General features: G+C 37.4%; 1 protein-coding gene across 1 annotated transcript; it reads right to left on the bottom strand.

The window, feature by feature from the left end:
* Nucleotides 1-11,595: 11,595 nt before the first annotated feature.
* ltc4s (leukotriene C4 synthase) lies at nucleotides 11,596-14,823 on the bottom strand. Its single transcript, XM_060884518.1, has 5 exons — nucleotides 14,644-14,823; nucleotides 13,771-13,870; nucleotides 13,276-13,346; nucleotides 12,576-12,657; nucleotides 11,596-12,261 (listed from the first exon to the last, which is right to left on the bottom strand). Exons 1-5 carry the CDS (start codon nucleotides 14,699-14,701, stop codon nucleotides 12,111-12,113), a joined length of 462 nt encoding a protein of 153 aa, XP_060740501.1. The 5' UTR covers nucleotides 14,702-14,823; the 3' UTR covers nucleotides 11,596-12,110.
* Between the last annotated feature and the right edge of the window lie 1,934 nt (nucleotides 14,824-16,757).

Here is a 16,757-nt window from a genome sequence, read left to right as displayed (position 1 = left end):
TTTTCTACCGCTTATCCGAAACTACCTCGGGTAATGGGGAGCCTGTGCCTATCTCAGGCGTCATCGGGCATCAAGGCAGGATACAGTGCCAACCCATCGCAGGGCACACACACACACACTCTCATTCACTCACTCAATCACACACTAGCGACAATTTTCCAGAGATGCCAATCAACCTACCATGCATGTATTTGGACCGGGGGAGGAAACCGGAGTACCTGGAGGAAACCCCCGATGCACGGGGAGAACATGCAGACTCCGCACACACAAGGCGGAGGCAGGAAACGAACCCCGACCCTGGAGGTGTGAGGCGAACTTGCTAACCACTAAGCCACCATGCCCCCTACATTATTATATTATAATATTAAAATATGTACAAACCCGATTCCAAAAAGGTTGGGACACTGTACAAATTGTGAAAGATATGCAATAATTTACAAATCTCATAAACTTATATTTTATTCACAATACAATATAGATAACATATCAAATGTTGAAAGTGAGACATTTTGAAATGTCATGGCAAATATTGGCTTATTTTGTATTTCATGAGAGCTACACATTCCAAAAAAGTTGGGACAGGTAGCAATAAGAGGCCAGAAAAGTTAAATGTACATATAAGGAACAGCTGGAGGACCAATTTGCAAATTATTAGGTCAATTGGCAACATGATTGGGTATAAAAAGAGCGTCTCATCGTGGCAGTGTCTCTCAGAAGTCAAGATGGGCATATTATAAATCTGGAACTTTTGTATAATATTTATCTTTGTATAATATTCAACTTTTGTAATATATTTCTTATGTTCTTATGTTCTTTCAGGCAATGTCCATTGTTAAAAGCTCTAGATAAATAAAATTATATTGAATTGAATTAATAGCTCTGACACAATTACTTATGTCCTGGGAAGGAGTCTCCAGTTTCAGCACTTTGTAACAAAAGTAACCTTTGTTTTCCACCATGGGAAAGTCTTCCATTCATTTTCCTGTTTCTCTTTAATGACATGCTGCTTTTTTGGGGTCTTCAAGAACGACAAAAGAAAATAAGACTTAAAACTGTTTTTAAATTCCTCATGTCATAACAATGTGTCATTCATAAATATAAAAATAAAAGAATTAATAAATAAGTGTAATGGCTGGTCAATTGATGTTGTATAAGAGGAAGAAAAGTGATGGGATGTTATTAGGGACATGCTGTTATTGGAAAATAATCAACTCTGTGATTGTAGCAGAAACTTCAGGCTGCATCCCACGACCCTGTCACTGATTATTTTCCTGAAACAACCAAAGAGATGTGTTCCTTACTTAATAACAAAAAAACAAACTTGAGGCAGACAGGAATTACTCTGTTTCAGAATTTAGTACATAGGAAAGATTTAAAAAAAAGAAGAAGAACTAGAACAAAGACCTTAAATGTGACCAGATGTTTGTCTGTGTGTTTGTTCCCTATGGCATGTGATTGCACCTCTGTGCCATTCAAAGGTGGAGTGATTTCTGGCAGCAATGTTTTAGTTACGGTCAGGAATTCACTTCAGCAGCTGGGCAGGATAGGTAACACACACACACACAGAGAGAGAGAGAGAGAGAGAGAGAGAGAGAGAGAGAGAGAGAGAGAGAGAGAGACAGAGACAGAGAGAGAGAGAGAGAGAGAGAGAGAGAGAGAGAGAGAGAGAGAGAGAGAGAGAAGGACACACACACCCTGTCCTTTTCCTGAGGATGAACGCTTTTGTGCCCCTGATTCATCTGTACTTACAGCTCCCTTATCATGGCATGGGACAACAAACATTCTGTGATGAATAAGCCTTGATTTCTTTATTTATATAGTATAAAAAACAGAAAGGAAACAGGGGTATGTGAACATTAATGCATTCTATTACAATTACACCTATTTCTCAGAGAAATTAATTTGGTGTCATCTAATAAATTTATATTCCTTATACTCCTCATATATCAAAGAAACAGCAAAGTTGAATTTATAGAGCTTATACTATACCCCAAAATTGAATTCAGACATTGTTGTCTGACTACTGCTTCTTATATTTGTCCTTAAGCTATGAAGCTAATTAAACTAGCAAGCAAGAAACATCTGTCTCGCTCATAAATATCTGCCTCAACCGGCACCTTCAAGATGTTGCACAGACTTGCTGATATGGTTTAGGCCACTGTTTCTCTATCCTGGCCCTGTTGTACCCCTATAACAATAGTCTTAATGTTTAGTGAGAATAAAGAAGACCAAACGATCACTTTAATGGCTGCCCACACTCCCAAACACAAGTCAATACTTTGAGGGTAGTTTAACTTGTTCTTATTTTTGTTTATCTTTTTTTGCTGACGAGATCTCTCTCTCTTACACACACACACACGCAACACATACACACACATGTAATGCATGCAACACACACACACAGATTAACAACTCTTTTGTGTGCTCAGAAGCTCTAACTGTGAGGACACCATCAAGATCCCTTTAAAACCTCTGAGAGTGCATGTGACTCACCCTGGACAAAAACATTATTAGAGCCTCTTAAAGCCATCTTCACCATACTGACAAGACCGGCTCATTGTGTGACCGGCTCCTTTAAAACACCACCAGACTTGAATAAGCAGAGAGGTGAATAGACACTACAGGCTGTATTGTGTACACAATTATGTGTATGATTGCTGTAGTGAGTATGTATTGTTTAGAAACCAGTGGATACTGAGGCCAGTGTGTGTGTGTGTGTGTGTGGATATGTTCAGGATATGGCTGGAGCTGTGACCTCTCTGTTAATTGAAAGATAAAGATCAAGGCTTTTACAGGATGACTAATCACAAAAGCAGTGGGGGTGGTTGGGGGTGGGGGTTGCCGTGCAAGGGCAAATGGGACTATATGGGGGTAACAGCAATACACATACTGTTCCACTTTCCCGAGTTATCTTCAATTTAAGCCATTCATTTGTTTGATTCATTCGGTGTCCCTGTAATCAGTCTGAAGGCGCCCACATCTTTAACATAACACACACCAGAAACATGTTCACTCATCTTTTGAAAGCACTGATCAGGGCTCTCATGTGGCTTTGCATAAACCTGTTGGGAAGCACAATCCATCTACCAACATAATGAGTCCTTACAGAAACTAATGAAAGCCATGTAGTGAGATCGGTTTTCATATGATAAAAATATAAGTTTCATGTAGAATGGCTCATGATTGAGATTTGAGTCCCTCAGCTCATGAAGTATAGAACAAGCAACACTTCCATACATAAAAGATTTTATTTATATATTCATTCATTTTTAATTTGCTTGCATACAAATAGGTTTACAAACTTTGCAAATGAAGAGGGAACCTTCTTTGGGCAGTTGGAGAAGTTGTTGGACTTTGTCAATAAAAAACCTGGATGAATTCTTCAGTCAAAGTATTTTCTATTAGATGTAGAATCTGTAGATTTGATTCTTTTTATTCATCCCAGTTTCAAGAAAGTGCTGTTTACATGGCTTTGACTGCAGATCTTGGAAACTGGATAAAACTTTGACTTTAAAATACTAGATAAAAGATTTTCACTCATGTTGGTCTAATTATAAAGCCTATGTTCTTAAAGTATAACCATCAGAATCTGAACCAGAATTGAACTTTATTGTCATTATAATCAAGTTCAATGAAATCATGTATGGCTACTCTTCTAGACAGAATACAGATAGAAAATAAGATTATAAAAATAGAATAAGAATATAAAAACATTATAAATCATTAAATAAAGAGAATTAAGAAATAATTATATATTGTGCAATTGTGTCCTTGTGCAATTGTGCATTCACACAGTGTGTGTGTGTGTGTGTGTGTGTGTGTGTGTGTGTGTGTGTGTGTGTGTGTGTGCTCATTCACAGATCTAGAGATTATGAGGGAGGGGAACATGAGGGTATCTGTCTACCTGAGGGGTGGAGAAGGTGGTGAGCAGGAGGTATAGGCATGATGGAGGCCTCAGCTCTAGTATAGAAACAATTTTATTTAGCACATTTGCTGACCTCTACCTTTAGCCCAACAACACTTTTTATGGTGATTATTGATTTAATTTATGTTACTAGATTTAGATCACTTCACATTTGTTATTTGAGTAAACAAGTACAGGAAAATGACTGTTTACAGCAATCACACATACACTACACATTAGTAGTGATTAGTTTTAAAAAGCAGTAATGTAGAAGACAGTGACACAAATGCAGACGAGGGCTATCAATACCTAAAATCATGATTTCAACTCTAGTTTTTGTGTGAAACGTTAAAATACCAGCGTTACCCAAGTCCCCCAAGAGTAACTGATGTTGTCTAAAGACCTAATGATGCATGATTGGCCTCTGCATGAGCGTCTGCCAGCACTGACTATATAGCAGTTTGACAAGAGGTGATGATGGTCTGAGGTTTACATCCAACAAGAGCTAATGTGTGTGTGCACGCCAGGCTGACCTTATTAGCCCTTCTCTCATTGTCCCTAAGTTTTCATTGACTTTGTGTCTATAGAGCCCAACACACACACACACACGCACACACACATCCTCACACAAAACCTCAGTCCTCCTCCACCACCTTCTGCTTCCTTGAACCAGTTTCCTGCAACAGGAAGAGAAAATTCCCATATGGTATTTCTTTTGGAGCAGCAGAAAAAATGACTTCCTGTCCAATGCAGGTCAGTGTTGAAATCAATGTCAAGTGCTAGTGAGCATGTGAGTGAGTGAGTGAGTGAGTGACTGAGTAAGTGAGTGAGCAGAACAATGGAGTCCATATCTTTCTATTCATATCACTCTCCTGCTGATCTGAGCTGCTTGATTCAAGCTGGGCATTGTAAAGTCCCGTCATTTCAGCAGATATCAGTAAGAATAAATAAACAAATAAATAAATAAAAACAGCATTCATTCACAATATGCTACCAAATAAGAAATAAAAAAAACACACATTAGAGATCAGTTTAAAATGCAATACTTAATGCCTACAGTGTTAGATTTTACTGAGTAAAGAATACATAATAAATTATATACAGATTAAGAGTATCCTGTCATATATTTTAAAAGAATTATAAAATAATTCTGCAGTCCACAGTTATGGTAAAACCTACAGCAACTCAATCTCATGAGAGGAAGAGACATCTTTCAGCATCACTGAGTGGTAACACACCACTTTTTACTGCAGCTCACTGTATCCTGCCACTGATAGGAGCCAAAAACAACATTAAACACACACACAAAATAAAGACACCATAATACGAAACGCACACACGCAAAAAGACACACCCTTTACACAAACTAGAACAGTGTGTAATGACAGCGTCAGTGAGGGGATGAAACAGCAGAGGGAAAGAGGAACAAGAGAAGGATAGAACACTGTGTAAGAGTGAGCGGAAGAGGAAAAGAGAGTCAGCAATTCGACTGTTGTTTCATCACCCATTTTGTCATTGATCTGAACTTTTTCTGAAACCTAGCAACTCTGGTTAATGGCACTGGGAACACACATGATTTAATTAACATAGTGTTCCTATTGATATTAACCAGAGTTGCCTGGATTCAACAAAACTTACCCAAAAATCCTGAATAAGAGCAAACAGTGGTAAAAGGGGACACTGAGGTCACTATGGTGCAGATGCATTTCTGATGTACAGACAGTATCCACTCCACAACTCCACCTTCCCGCTCATCTTTGAAATATATTCTTCATAAAATCGTGTGGTATATCACAGGCACAATACCTGAACTGAAATGTTATCTTTGTTTGCAGTCTTTGCTTCCTTACAGGCCTCTTGCACCAGGGGGGCAATGTGGGTAATTGGGGGGATGGCTCATGTGTTTAAGGCTCTGGGATGTTGATCGGAAGATCCGTATTTAAGCCCCAGCACTGCCAAGCTGCCACTGTTGGGCCCTTGAGCAAGGCCCCTAACCCTCTAGAGGTGTTGCATCATGGCTGACCTTGACCCCAACCTCAAAACTTGTGCTATGCAAAGAAAGACATTTACTGTTCTGTAATGTATATGTGACAAAATAAATAAATATAGTATTCTATTCACTTGTTGCAGTTCCCAGTTTTGACCACTAGGTTATGGAGCACTGCACTCTGTCCCATAGTGAAGTCAAGCAAATCAACAGAACAGCAGCTTAAATCTGTCAAATAGGAACCATTTAAAAAATATTCAGTAGAGATTAAAATGTATTAAAACGTATTGTGTTATATGTATCGACTTACTAAAATCAAATCTCCTAAAGTTCTTCAAATATTTTGGAGCTTATAAAGTGCTAATGTTCTTTCAATGCACAGATCTTCTGTAGGTTAAGCTCTAACATTCTTCCGAGTTAAACATCAGGTTCACTTTCAGTCTGAGAGATAATAATCTACATCTAGAAGTAAACAAACTGCAAGCTTACAAACACCTACACAGTCAGACATCTAATTATCTGACTGGTACAGAGTCAACTTTATACACAGAACTCCACACGACAGCCCTCTGTATCTTTCTCTTGCAGAGAATACCTTCACTTTAATAAGCATACCAGCTTTAAACAAGTTTCTTCTCAAACTTATACACATGAGCTGTTCAAAAAAAAAAATACAGGAGCATAAAAATCCTTGGTCCTGAAGGTCACTGGATACAAGACGCCTTAAAATAGTAGCCTAGATATAATGTGGCCTAGATAGTGAATAAACAACCCTTGCAGTGGTTTACTCAAGAGGAAACACAGACATCCTCCATGCTTTTCCTTTCCACCGGGAATCTTCGGAAAGCAATGGCCAATCTGTAGGTTAGCCAAAAGACAAATTTGATTACAGACAGTGTACGTGAAAACTTGCACATTGTAATATATTGTAAAGTTTTATCCGTAAAAATGATCTGTATCTGTTGATATACACAATATGCTATATCCCAAACAATGCCCTATTCACTACATAGTGCACTATTCAGGTAGTGGTGACCCCAGTGGGGAACATCTGCAATGGACTACAGCAGGTCAGTGTTCAAATTGTGTACTATAGGAGACGAGATTAAGGTATTTCTATTACTCTATTATTAAATATTAGCATCATTTCCACATATTGTTTCTTACAGTCTTGTGTACGCACAAGTTTGTGTTTAAAACTCCAATAGTGGAGTGACCCCTAGTGTTTCTGCAGCCCACTATATGAAGAGTTCATATAAAGCCAGCAAATTTCATATATTTAAATAATCAAAGTCATAAAGTTTTTGTAACTAGACACCTTTTACCATAAATAATAAAATAAACTATTTTTTTTTCAAAAATAATAATAATTATAATAATAAATAATCTATTACAATATTAAAAATATTATTTCAATGTGTATAATAATATTTTGCTTATTTTGCTGTCTGAATTTTGCACTCGCAAAAGTCATTCATGTCGAAATTAACATTATTTATAGACATCAAGCTGAAACATTAAATGACCACTGGACGGGTCAGGGGTTCTTCTGTGAATGAAATTGAGCTGTTCCTCAAGTTAAATACTAGGGATCAGAAAGTTGATGTACACATGTTGAACTTATTGTCTTTGACACATGCTGAGGTCTAAAACTCTCCACTCAGATAAACAACTTGATTGATTCAAATTTGGAAAATATGTTTAAACCTTGATCTTGAGGTATTTCCACTTTATATATACATATATGTATTTCCACTTTATATATACATATATATATATATATATATATATATATATATATATATATATATATATATAGATAGATATATAGATAGATAGATTAGATAGATAGATAGATAGATAGATAGATAGATAGATAGATAGATAGATATTGATGCAGAAATCCTTTCTCCTCCAGTTTTTATTTCTCAGGCTTGTAAATGGTGCATTATCTCTGTTCTCTGTCTATGGTGATCACCTGGACCTGAACAGATGTGTTTATAAGACCCAGTCTCATGCTGTTTAGCTCCACAAGCAGCAAATTTAACCAGACCTCCTTTAGGAGCTCAGAGATCTCTCACAAGCCATTTCTGAAGGACATTTTGTGAACTCCAGGCTTAAGGGATTGGAGATTCAATTTAAAAGCTCTATGAAACAAGTGTTATAAAACATCAAGGTTAGAAAGGGAGGTGTTTAGTAGGTATGAGCGAGTACAGCATTATCTGTATCTGTAAACCATATGAATTATCCGTATCTGTATCTGTACTCGGAGTGGGCCTAGCCCGGAAGTAGGCGGGGCTTGTCTTGAAATGGGCGGGGCTTTAACTGGTAATAATTAATTTGTAATATTTATAAACACTAGCTTACTACCTTTGTTTTTTTGAAATACAGCAAAAACGTGTCAGACACTCAGTGTCTGGTTACTGGTTAGAGACAGCTGAAGGTTTAAAAAAGAAAAAATCATCTCCGACAGGCAGAGACGCAATGCGAGTCGCATTCTACCAAGCAAGCACCACGTTTGAACAAACCCACGTTTACCAGAACTCTACTGGTTAGTAAGTACGTATTACTAACGTTACAACCCGAAGTAAAAGGCTGAAGAAACCCTAAACGTTAACGGAAAAGACCCGCGAACCCGAGTGACTGAGGGAGAGACAGAGAGCTGTTCTGTGTGTGACTGTGAGTGAGCAGAGCGGGACATAGCAACACAATACATCTGTATGTGTGTAGGGGAGGGGCGCTGTGACTAGCCTATCACAGAACGCTGACACAATCAGCTACCCAATGATGATTTTCATTCAATCCGAGCACAGATATTGACTCGTATAATACTCGTACTCGGCAGAAGTGCTTTTTCCATACCGGATACTCGTTTCAGCCGAGTATCTGGCTCATCTCTATTGTTTAGGTGTATTGAGGTGTCACACATCACAGGCCAGGTTACAAACAATTTTACAAAACTTAAATAAATGGGATTTTGTGAGATTTAAAGAAACAAAAACCTGTTGCAGATTCTGAAATAAATGATGGAAATAAAGAATGCCAAAAGTGACATTCCTTTCCTAGCAACGTTACCTTGCCAAGTGTGTCAGAGCTCACATGGTTACCTACCCTTGCTCAGAAGCTCAATTTAAGTCCATTATAAATATGTTCCATGTCTTCAGCCATGACAGGATGCAGACATCTGAATGGTAAATGAGTCAATTATTTTTAATTGGATTAAAAGTATCATGCATACAAATCAATTTTAAAACAGACAAGGTACTAACCGCTACTAAGCACTAAAACACACAAATATTCAGTCATGATAATTACGTCTGTCTAATGTTTAGGAAACGGTAACCTAGTGCCTAGTTAACCTAGTTAACCTGCGGAAGCATAGAAAAACGAATGTGCTCTATTACAAATAATAATATATATTTATATATTATTTGACTCGTCACTGACTCACTGCGTTCCGCAATAGCCAGTTTTTGGCAGCCTGCCAGAAGCTAGTTTGTGTTTCATGCTAGTTAACAACTTGTGTTTACTGTACACACGGACTAAAAAATGGATCGATTTCTTATCAAACAATCCCGCGCACAAAATGAACAGCAACAAAGCAATGTGACAGTGACAAAAGAGGGTAACTGATGGGAAGCATGCATCATCTGCAACTCGAGTAATTATTGTATTGCAATATTGTACATTGTATTTAAGCAGACAAGCTATTTAAGACTGAATAACTTGGCATACTTCTCCTATTGACTTTGTCCTATCAGTGTGGCTCACATGAAAAAATAGTGAAGACCACTGGGTTAAAGTATCTGTAGTTGTTACTTTTATTAATATTATCATTTTACTCATTTATTCCTAGATGTTACTCATTTTCTTTATACATAAACATCATTTTGTCATAGCAATAATGTCCATTCCAGGATCCAAATGCATTCCTTTCATTAAAATACACCTTCAAATGATGCTTTTTTTTGTCAACATACTCCAAGCTGTGGAGTTTTTTCTCCTTTCATCCAATCTGGAAGCCCTTATTTCCCTCTGGATCCTCTAAAATGCTCCTTCCACCAGCCTAGACTATCCTTGTTTTTTCATCCGATACCTTAACATACGTGCACAAGATGTGGAAGGAGACGAAATATGTTTTTAAACCATTTACAAGACTATTTAAGTCTATGACTACAGAAAACATGCACAGTTTTCTCCTTTCTGTTCATAAAACACAGATGTGTCCAAAAAGCATTTTCTGTTTGATGGTTAATGCAGTTAAACCACTAGAATATGTTACTTTCAGGCATAATTTGGCTAAAACCCAAAACCAGTTTTGACTTTATTTTAAAACCACATAAATAGAATGATATAACGAGGCCTAGTCATATACCTTCATAGGGCAGCAACATGACTGATACGCAGACTGCTGATTTGTTAGTACGGGCGGTGGCGCCCTCTAGCGGCGAATACAGACTTAATCATTAAGCCTTTATAGAACAAACATTTGTATAGCGTTAAACAAAACAACTAAAACATAGGGAATATGTAATAAAAATATTCAGCTAGTCAAATTATTAAACAATCTACTTCTTTCTATTGTGCTAACAGTTAGCCTGTTCATTCAGAAACAATATCATGTACAGTACATTTACTTGTATTCAGTTAGTATTGTATTTCCACTTCTAGCAAACTAATGTTACTGTCAATAAGGGGGAAATACTGGCTAGCAGATTAGCATTGTGCAAACTGTATGAAAAAATTATATGCATGGCTGAAAAATAATCATTCAATGTAATAATATTTATTAGAATATATCAATATTGGTTATCATTATTACTACTACTGCTGTTATTATTATTATTATTATTATTATGCTAATTGATCATAATGTGTTGGGGGTTTCAACCATCAATAATCATAATCAATAATAATAATAATTAAAGCTGCAAGCAGCATTTCCCGGGTTCAAGCGTTTAAGGCCTTTAGGGAGTTTAAGGCCTTAAAGGATTTTCACATACACAAAGTGACAAATAAACAAAGTCATATCGGTGAGTCTACAATCCTCGTGCGAAGCAAAACGAAGTATGAAAACATACTTGGCAATAAAGACCATTCTGATTCTGAGACTTTGCCTTACGAGTCAGCACAAAATTGGGTTTTTGGACCTATGGGCACAAACGCGTTTTGGGGCGCTGAAGCGCCCCAGATTGTCCGATTCCGCTGAGATTTTGGCCCTGAGTAACTGTGACCAGTACTACCATCTGACCAAGTTTGAGCTCTCTAGGCCTTACGGTTTGGGCTGCACGACCATTTCTACGGCGGAATAAAAATAATAATAATAATAATAACAATAATAGTTCACTTAAAAGCTTTACAATGCACGACAGCATGACAATGACCCTGTTGTACCAAATGAGCTCCATGAAGACACCTTCTCACCTGCCAGCAGCACCTGACCTCACAAATCTCCACAGCCACGCTCCAGATTCAAGTGGAAAGCCTTCCCAGAAGCCTGGAGGTTATTAAAACAGTGACATGAATCTTTTGCTATACCAAAGTGCTAATTGAATGCTAATTCATCTCTGACAAGAACTCCAAATCCCTCAAAACCAGCCACATGACAAATGTACAGGTTTATATAAATGCCCTCAGTGTAATAACTTAAACAGGGAATTGTATGAAATACTTTACACATAAATGAATTAAAAGCATTCAAACATTGTAATGTTTTCTATAAGTGGATATGTTTATTATTAACGTTTATTTAAGGCTGTCAGTACTTACAGTTAAGCTGTAACAGTAAGCTTTCTGACACAGGGAAGATTTTAGAACAAAGGGTTTCTGGGTCATATCACAAGCTGCCTTTTCATCTTATTAACTTAAAAAAGAGAAATAAAGAAATAAAGAGTGTCAGGGAACCAAGGTTTACTGCTGCTATATTGTAAATAATATATTGTAAATGAATGATGAAAAATCAATGAAAAAAGTCAGCAATACAGAAATAAAGAAAGAAAATAAAATTCAAGACAAGCTGTTGTAATATGGAAAATAAGCATGTAATTCCATGTTCATGTCAATCATAGCTCAAGTGATTTATTCATTACTTAAACTGCCAAAATAATGCGGAAACAATAAGATTAAAAAAAAAAAACCCTATTAAAACCCTGCATATTAAAAGTCTTTATTAAACTCCTTATTAAAAAGTGAAGGTGAAATGTTTTCCAATGCCTGCATTCACTCAAGTTGATTCAGGCCGAGCACTTCACACAGAGAGCCGAGCAGATCCACACCCAAATGCAGCCGACTCATAGAGCAGAGCACCCCGAGGGCCGACAAGGCAATCAGCCCCCACTGCACTTTTGCAATGAAGTACAGAGGGGCCAGTCTGAGAGAGAGAGAGAGAGAGAGAGAGAGAGAGAGAGAGAGAGAGAGAGAGAGAGAGAGAGAGAGAGAGAGAGAGAGAGAGAGAGAGAGAGAGAGAGAGAGAGAGAGAGAGAGAGAGAGAGAGAGAGAGAGAGAGAGAGAGAGAGAGAGAGAGAGAGAGAGAGAGAGAGAGAGAGAGAGAGAGAGAGAGAGAGAGACAGACAGACAGACAGACAGACAGACAGACAGACAGAGACAGACAGGTTCAACCATCATGAAATTTCCTACCAGCACAAAATAAGTACATAATGTTGAACGGAGATTATAAACTTGTACCTTCCCTGTGCAGACTCTGCATATCCATGGAAGTACTGATATCGTCCATAAATGTACAGGAACCCAAGAAAAGCAGATAGAGCTAAAGGAATTTTCAAAAAACATTTAAAATAAACATACACTCAGTATGTAGATTTAATAGAGGTCATTAAATGTTTCATTGATGGAAGGATAAAGGTTTCACTGTATTGGTTTAGTATCTATATTTTACAAGAGAAGGTGCATGTGGTTGACCTTTAATTAATTTTAAGAGTACAGCTTGAACGGCATATGAGTGATCCCTCTAACATATTTATCAGTTATAGTATATTCCAGGGATTCTAATGATATGAAAGACATGCCCTTGAAGACACCATGCAGGCAAAAAGACAAATAACAGTTTAATACCTTTATTTCTGAGAGTGAAGAGTTTATTAGAATGTAAAGCTTAACATAATAATATGAAAACTGCATGGATGAATTGTTTGTTCCTTCATTTTTCAAAAACGTCTCATCAGTGCAAAGTATCTACAACTAATTGGACTTCCTGTAAGCTGATGTGCACTGATGTATTAGTGCAATAAGCTATTTTCCATATCACGCATCTCACACAGGCTTTTGTTTTTATGCAAATGCAAGATGCCATGTTATGTTATATGTTATGTTATGACAGAATACATAATTACAGCCTTTTCTCTTCTCTTTCTTCTTACTTGCTTACCTTGGCTGAAGAAAAGTCCAGCCACCCAAAGTGTAATCACGAATAAGGGGAAATATTCAGAACAATTTGCTCTACATTCAGAAAGAAAAACATTCAGAATTGAGACATTTATTCCACACATCTATTCTAGCACATTACTTGCAGTCAGAAAATACATGCAAATCAGTAAGGACTGTTTATTGTGGTTTGTTTTGTATGACTTGGTGGGGGACAAATGCTACCAGAAGGACAGGAATGTCTAATAGTTTTAGCCTTGTGTGGACATTTCGGTGGAAAAGGAACTTTTGTTCTCCTAAAACATTTAAGCTTTCATAGATAGATGGATAGATGGATAGATGGATAGATAGATAGATAGATAGATAGATAGATAGATAGATAGATATTTAAAATGTATCCTTTAGAAGGCTGAGATTTGGTGTAGTCATAGTATTAATTATGTTAAGAACAGTTACAAATGAAAAGTCCTCACTGTAAGACGTGTACATAAACACTTACTGTGCTCTGAAGATTCTCTCAAAATCGGGGTGTCCCGCGGTAGCTGGAGGGGGGATGGAGTATTTCCGTCGAGCGTAGATCACCTTCAGGGAAAAGTACGCTGACAAACAGATAAAGTAATAAAGGGCTTCATTCACAGGCTACTACCAGCAGGTTTATATGTGTATATATATATTTATACACACACACACATCAGGAAAACATTCAAAGCACATTCAAATATGTGTTTCTTGTTAAAAAACAATGATAAGTTGTTTGTAAAGAGCTTATGACGGCATGGTGGTTGTTTCTGAGTGATGTGGAGCCACAAATTAATATTAATATATCAAAGCCATGAGTTATATTCTGAAGCCACAAATGAAGTATTTTAATTCTCATGGCAATGAATTGTGTAAATTTAAGCCTATGCTCATGTATACTTTTCTAAGAGGTTGAGCCCTAAGGAGTGCATCTTTTACACAGTAATGTAGATATAAAGTACACTTTAAGCTACATAATTTGATAGTGTCTTTAATCAGCTTTTACACTACCTGCATCTTTCCTGGTACATCGTACGCATTAACGTTCCAATGATGTACGAGCGAGAGTACCACATCATGGAAGACCAGGAAAGGTAGTGTTTAGTTTTTTCCCTCAACTCATGTGCTTTTTTTGTCTCCAGGACTAGTGTTCTATTATCATTCGTCTCCATGATGGATTTCTCAGTGTATCGATCATTTTAACATGCTTGTTACAGGATGTACGTGTTGATTTCTAGAAGTTTAATTCATGTTTTTAATATCTGAATTCCTATTGTACATTTTAAAATTCTGTTATTTTAAAAAATAAACTGTACAAGATCCTATAGTCAGTCAGGTGTGGTTGGAGTCTTACCTTGCTCCAGCACTCCTAGCACTGTAACAGCAGCAACCCACACCGCCTGGTCAAACATCGTTCAGCAGAAATGCACAACAGGTCAGAACAACGATCATCTAAACGGTCCTTCCTAGATTGATACTACCACGTCCTCATGTAGGCGGCAGTCAGAGCTGAGCAGGACCCAGTGCAAAGTGGCAGCATGCATGAGCGCGCACACACACACACACACACACACACACACCTGTACTGAAGAGGAAGTGCCTCCTATAATTGTTAGTTGTTATTAGGTAACATTATTTCTTTGGGAAACAATAATTAAAGGATATGTTTTTCTGATGAACACTTCAGTATTCTGTACTAGGCTCTGGATAAGCACATCAGATTCATTTGGGAAAGGGTGACATATGAAGATTATTCCAGGGTTTTTCTGTATATACTCTTATCAAAACAAATGCTACAGATTTGGTGGCTAATCACAGAAAGATTTAAATATTTTCCTGTACTGAGAACACAATATAAAATGTCATTTAATCAAAACTCAAATATATTAACAGTCCATAAGTAGTTACTAGATGTTACAGCAAAGCACATTTTTGTAGAGCGCCTTCATGCGTTATTGAAGCTATTTATAAATTAAGCACAGTGTGTGGAATTTCTACTTTCAGAGGCAGAACTCTTGCAGGAATCTTGCATAAGAACATCTGTATGCTTGCTCTTTCAGACAATTATCGAATCAGCTAGTCATGGCAATGCATAAAATAACCAAGAAAATGATCTAGAGCTTTAGGTAATGTTCATATCAAACATCAGAATGGGGAAAATGTGATCTCGGGGAGTGGCAGACAGGCTGGTCTGAGTATTTCAGAAACTGAAGACCTTCCTGAAGCACAGCATAACGGTGATTGATGATTTGTGGTGGAAACACTTCTTCTGGATCCTGGAAACTACAAATAAGCAAGGACTTGAAATGGGACAGTAACATTACTTAGAGCTCAGCAGATGACCTGCAACAGACTGGTGCAGATCTACATGGTCTGGTGTGGCTTAGCCACCAATCCTCACGTTCACAAATGCACAAGAAAAAAGGCAATCGGTGTAAAGCTGCTCACCCTGCTGGATCGGCACACCTCCAGAGAAAGGAAGGTGAGTGTGTGTACAGTTAAAGTGTGCGCTATTGTGCAAGTGTGTAATATGTCACCTAAGTATGCTATAAGTCACGGTGTTAAACAAATTCCTTGTATGTGTAAGCATACTTAGTCATTAAATCTTATTCTGAATGTATATGTACCACACCCTGGACCCATTTAAAAGAAGTTTAGCACTGTTTGAATGATCCAGCCAATCGGAGTATTGTTGCTGACCAAGTGTATACCCGATTTCTAGTGTGATAATGCTCCGTCACACAGGTCATTGCAAACAGGTTAGACTTTACATCACTCAATAAGATATGAGCTTAAACTAACTGAACTGAATCAGATCAGGCTTAATTTTTGTGATTTCAGCCTTTGCAAGATTCTAGTTTACATATCAGATTGTCATGATTTTCTCTATTCCTCATTAGCCTGATGGCGAACACGTACTTACTCCCAGAAATCATATCCTTTTGAACTTTTGCTTGATATTAGCCCTCTTTACATACATGAGCATGTGGAAGCACACAGACACATGTGATTGGCTGTTGTCACTTTGACTGACAGGGCAGAGAAAGCATTCAATCCCTTCTACCCAGAGATTATGTCCAATTTTGCCCCTTGGATCCCAGCTGTGGCAACGTTAGGATTAGAACATAATCTCAATTCTGGTGAGCCACTAAAGCTATGTTTTTTCAGAAAAGGTTTGAATTTTTACCTGTCGTTCATTAATTGTTACCTTAATTTAATAAATTCCACTTAATCTTCCTTAATCACTGAACTGTGGACTGTTTGTGGGCTGTTTGTGATTTTCTCAACTGATTTATAGTAATTTTATAATATGGTAAGTATAAGAGAAGGCCTGGATGATGAAGCACCCATTGGCTATTGCCTGGCTTGAATTAATAGTGACCTACAGTGAAGGTTATACAATGATTATTACTTTAATTTAACAGTGGTCTTGCACTTGGCAAACTTTTTTCTCAACACATTCCAATG

This window comes from Tachysurus vachellii, chromosome 13 (assembly GCF_030014155.1).
Source record: "Tachysurus vachellii isolate PV-2020 chromosome 13, HZAU_Pvac_v1, whole genome shotgun sequence".
NCBI classification, from domain to species: Eukaryota; Metazoa; Chordata; class Actinopteri; order Siluriformes; family Bagridae; genus Tachysurus; species Tachysurus vachellii.
This window is presented reverse-complemented; position numbering and strand designations above follow the sequence as displayed.

What these genes read in the sequence shown, in the direction of transcription:
- ltc4s (XM_060884518.1), bottom strand. Translation starts at nt 14,701, where the DNA reads ATGTTTGACCAGGCGGTGTGGGTTGCTGCTGTTACAGTGCTAGGAGTG. An exon ending in GCTAGGAGTGCTGGAGCAAG is followed by an intron (nt 13,871 to 14,643) that starts GTAAGACTCCAA and finishes TCTGTTTGTCAG; the next exon opens with CGTACTTTTCCCTGAAGGTG. An exon ending in TGGACTTTTCTTCAGCCAAG is followed by an intron (nt 12,658 to 13,275) that starts GTAAGCAAGTAA and finishes AAATTCCTTTAG; the next exon opens with CTCTATCTGCTTTTCTTGGG.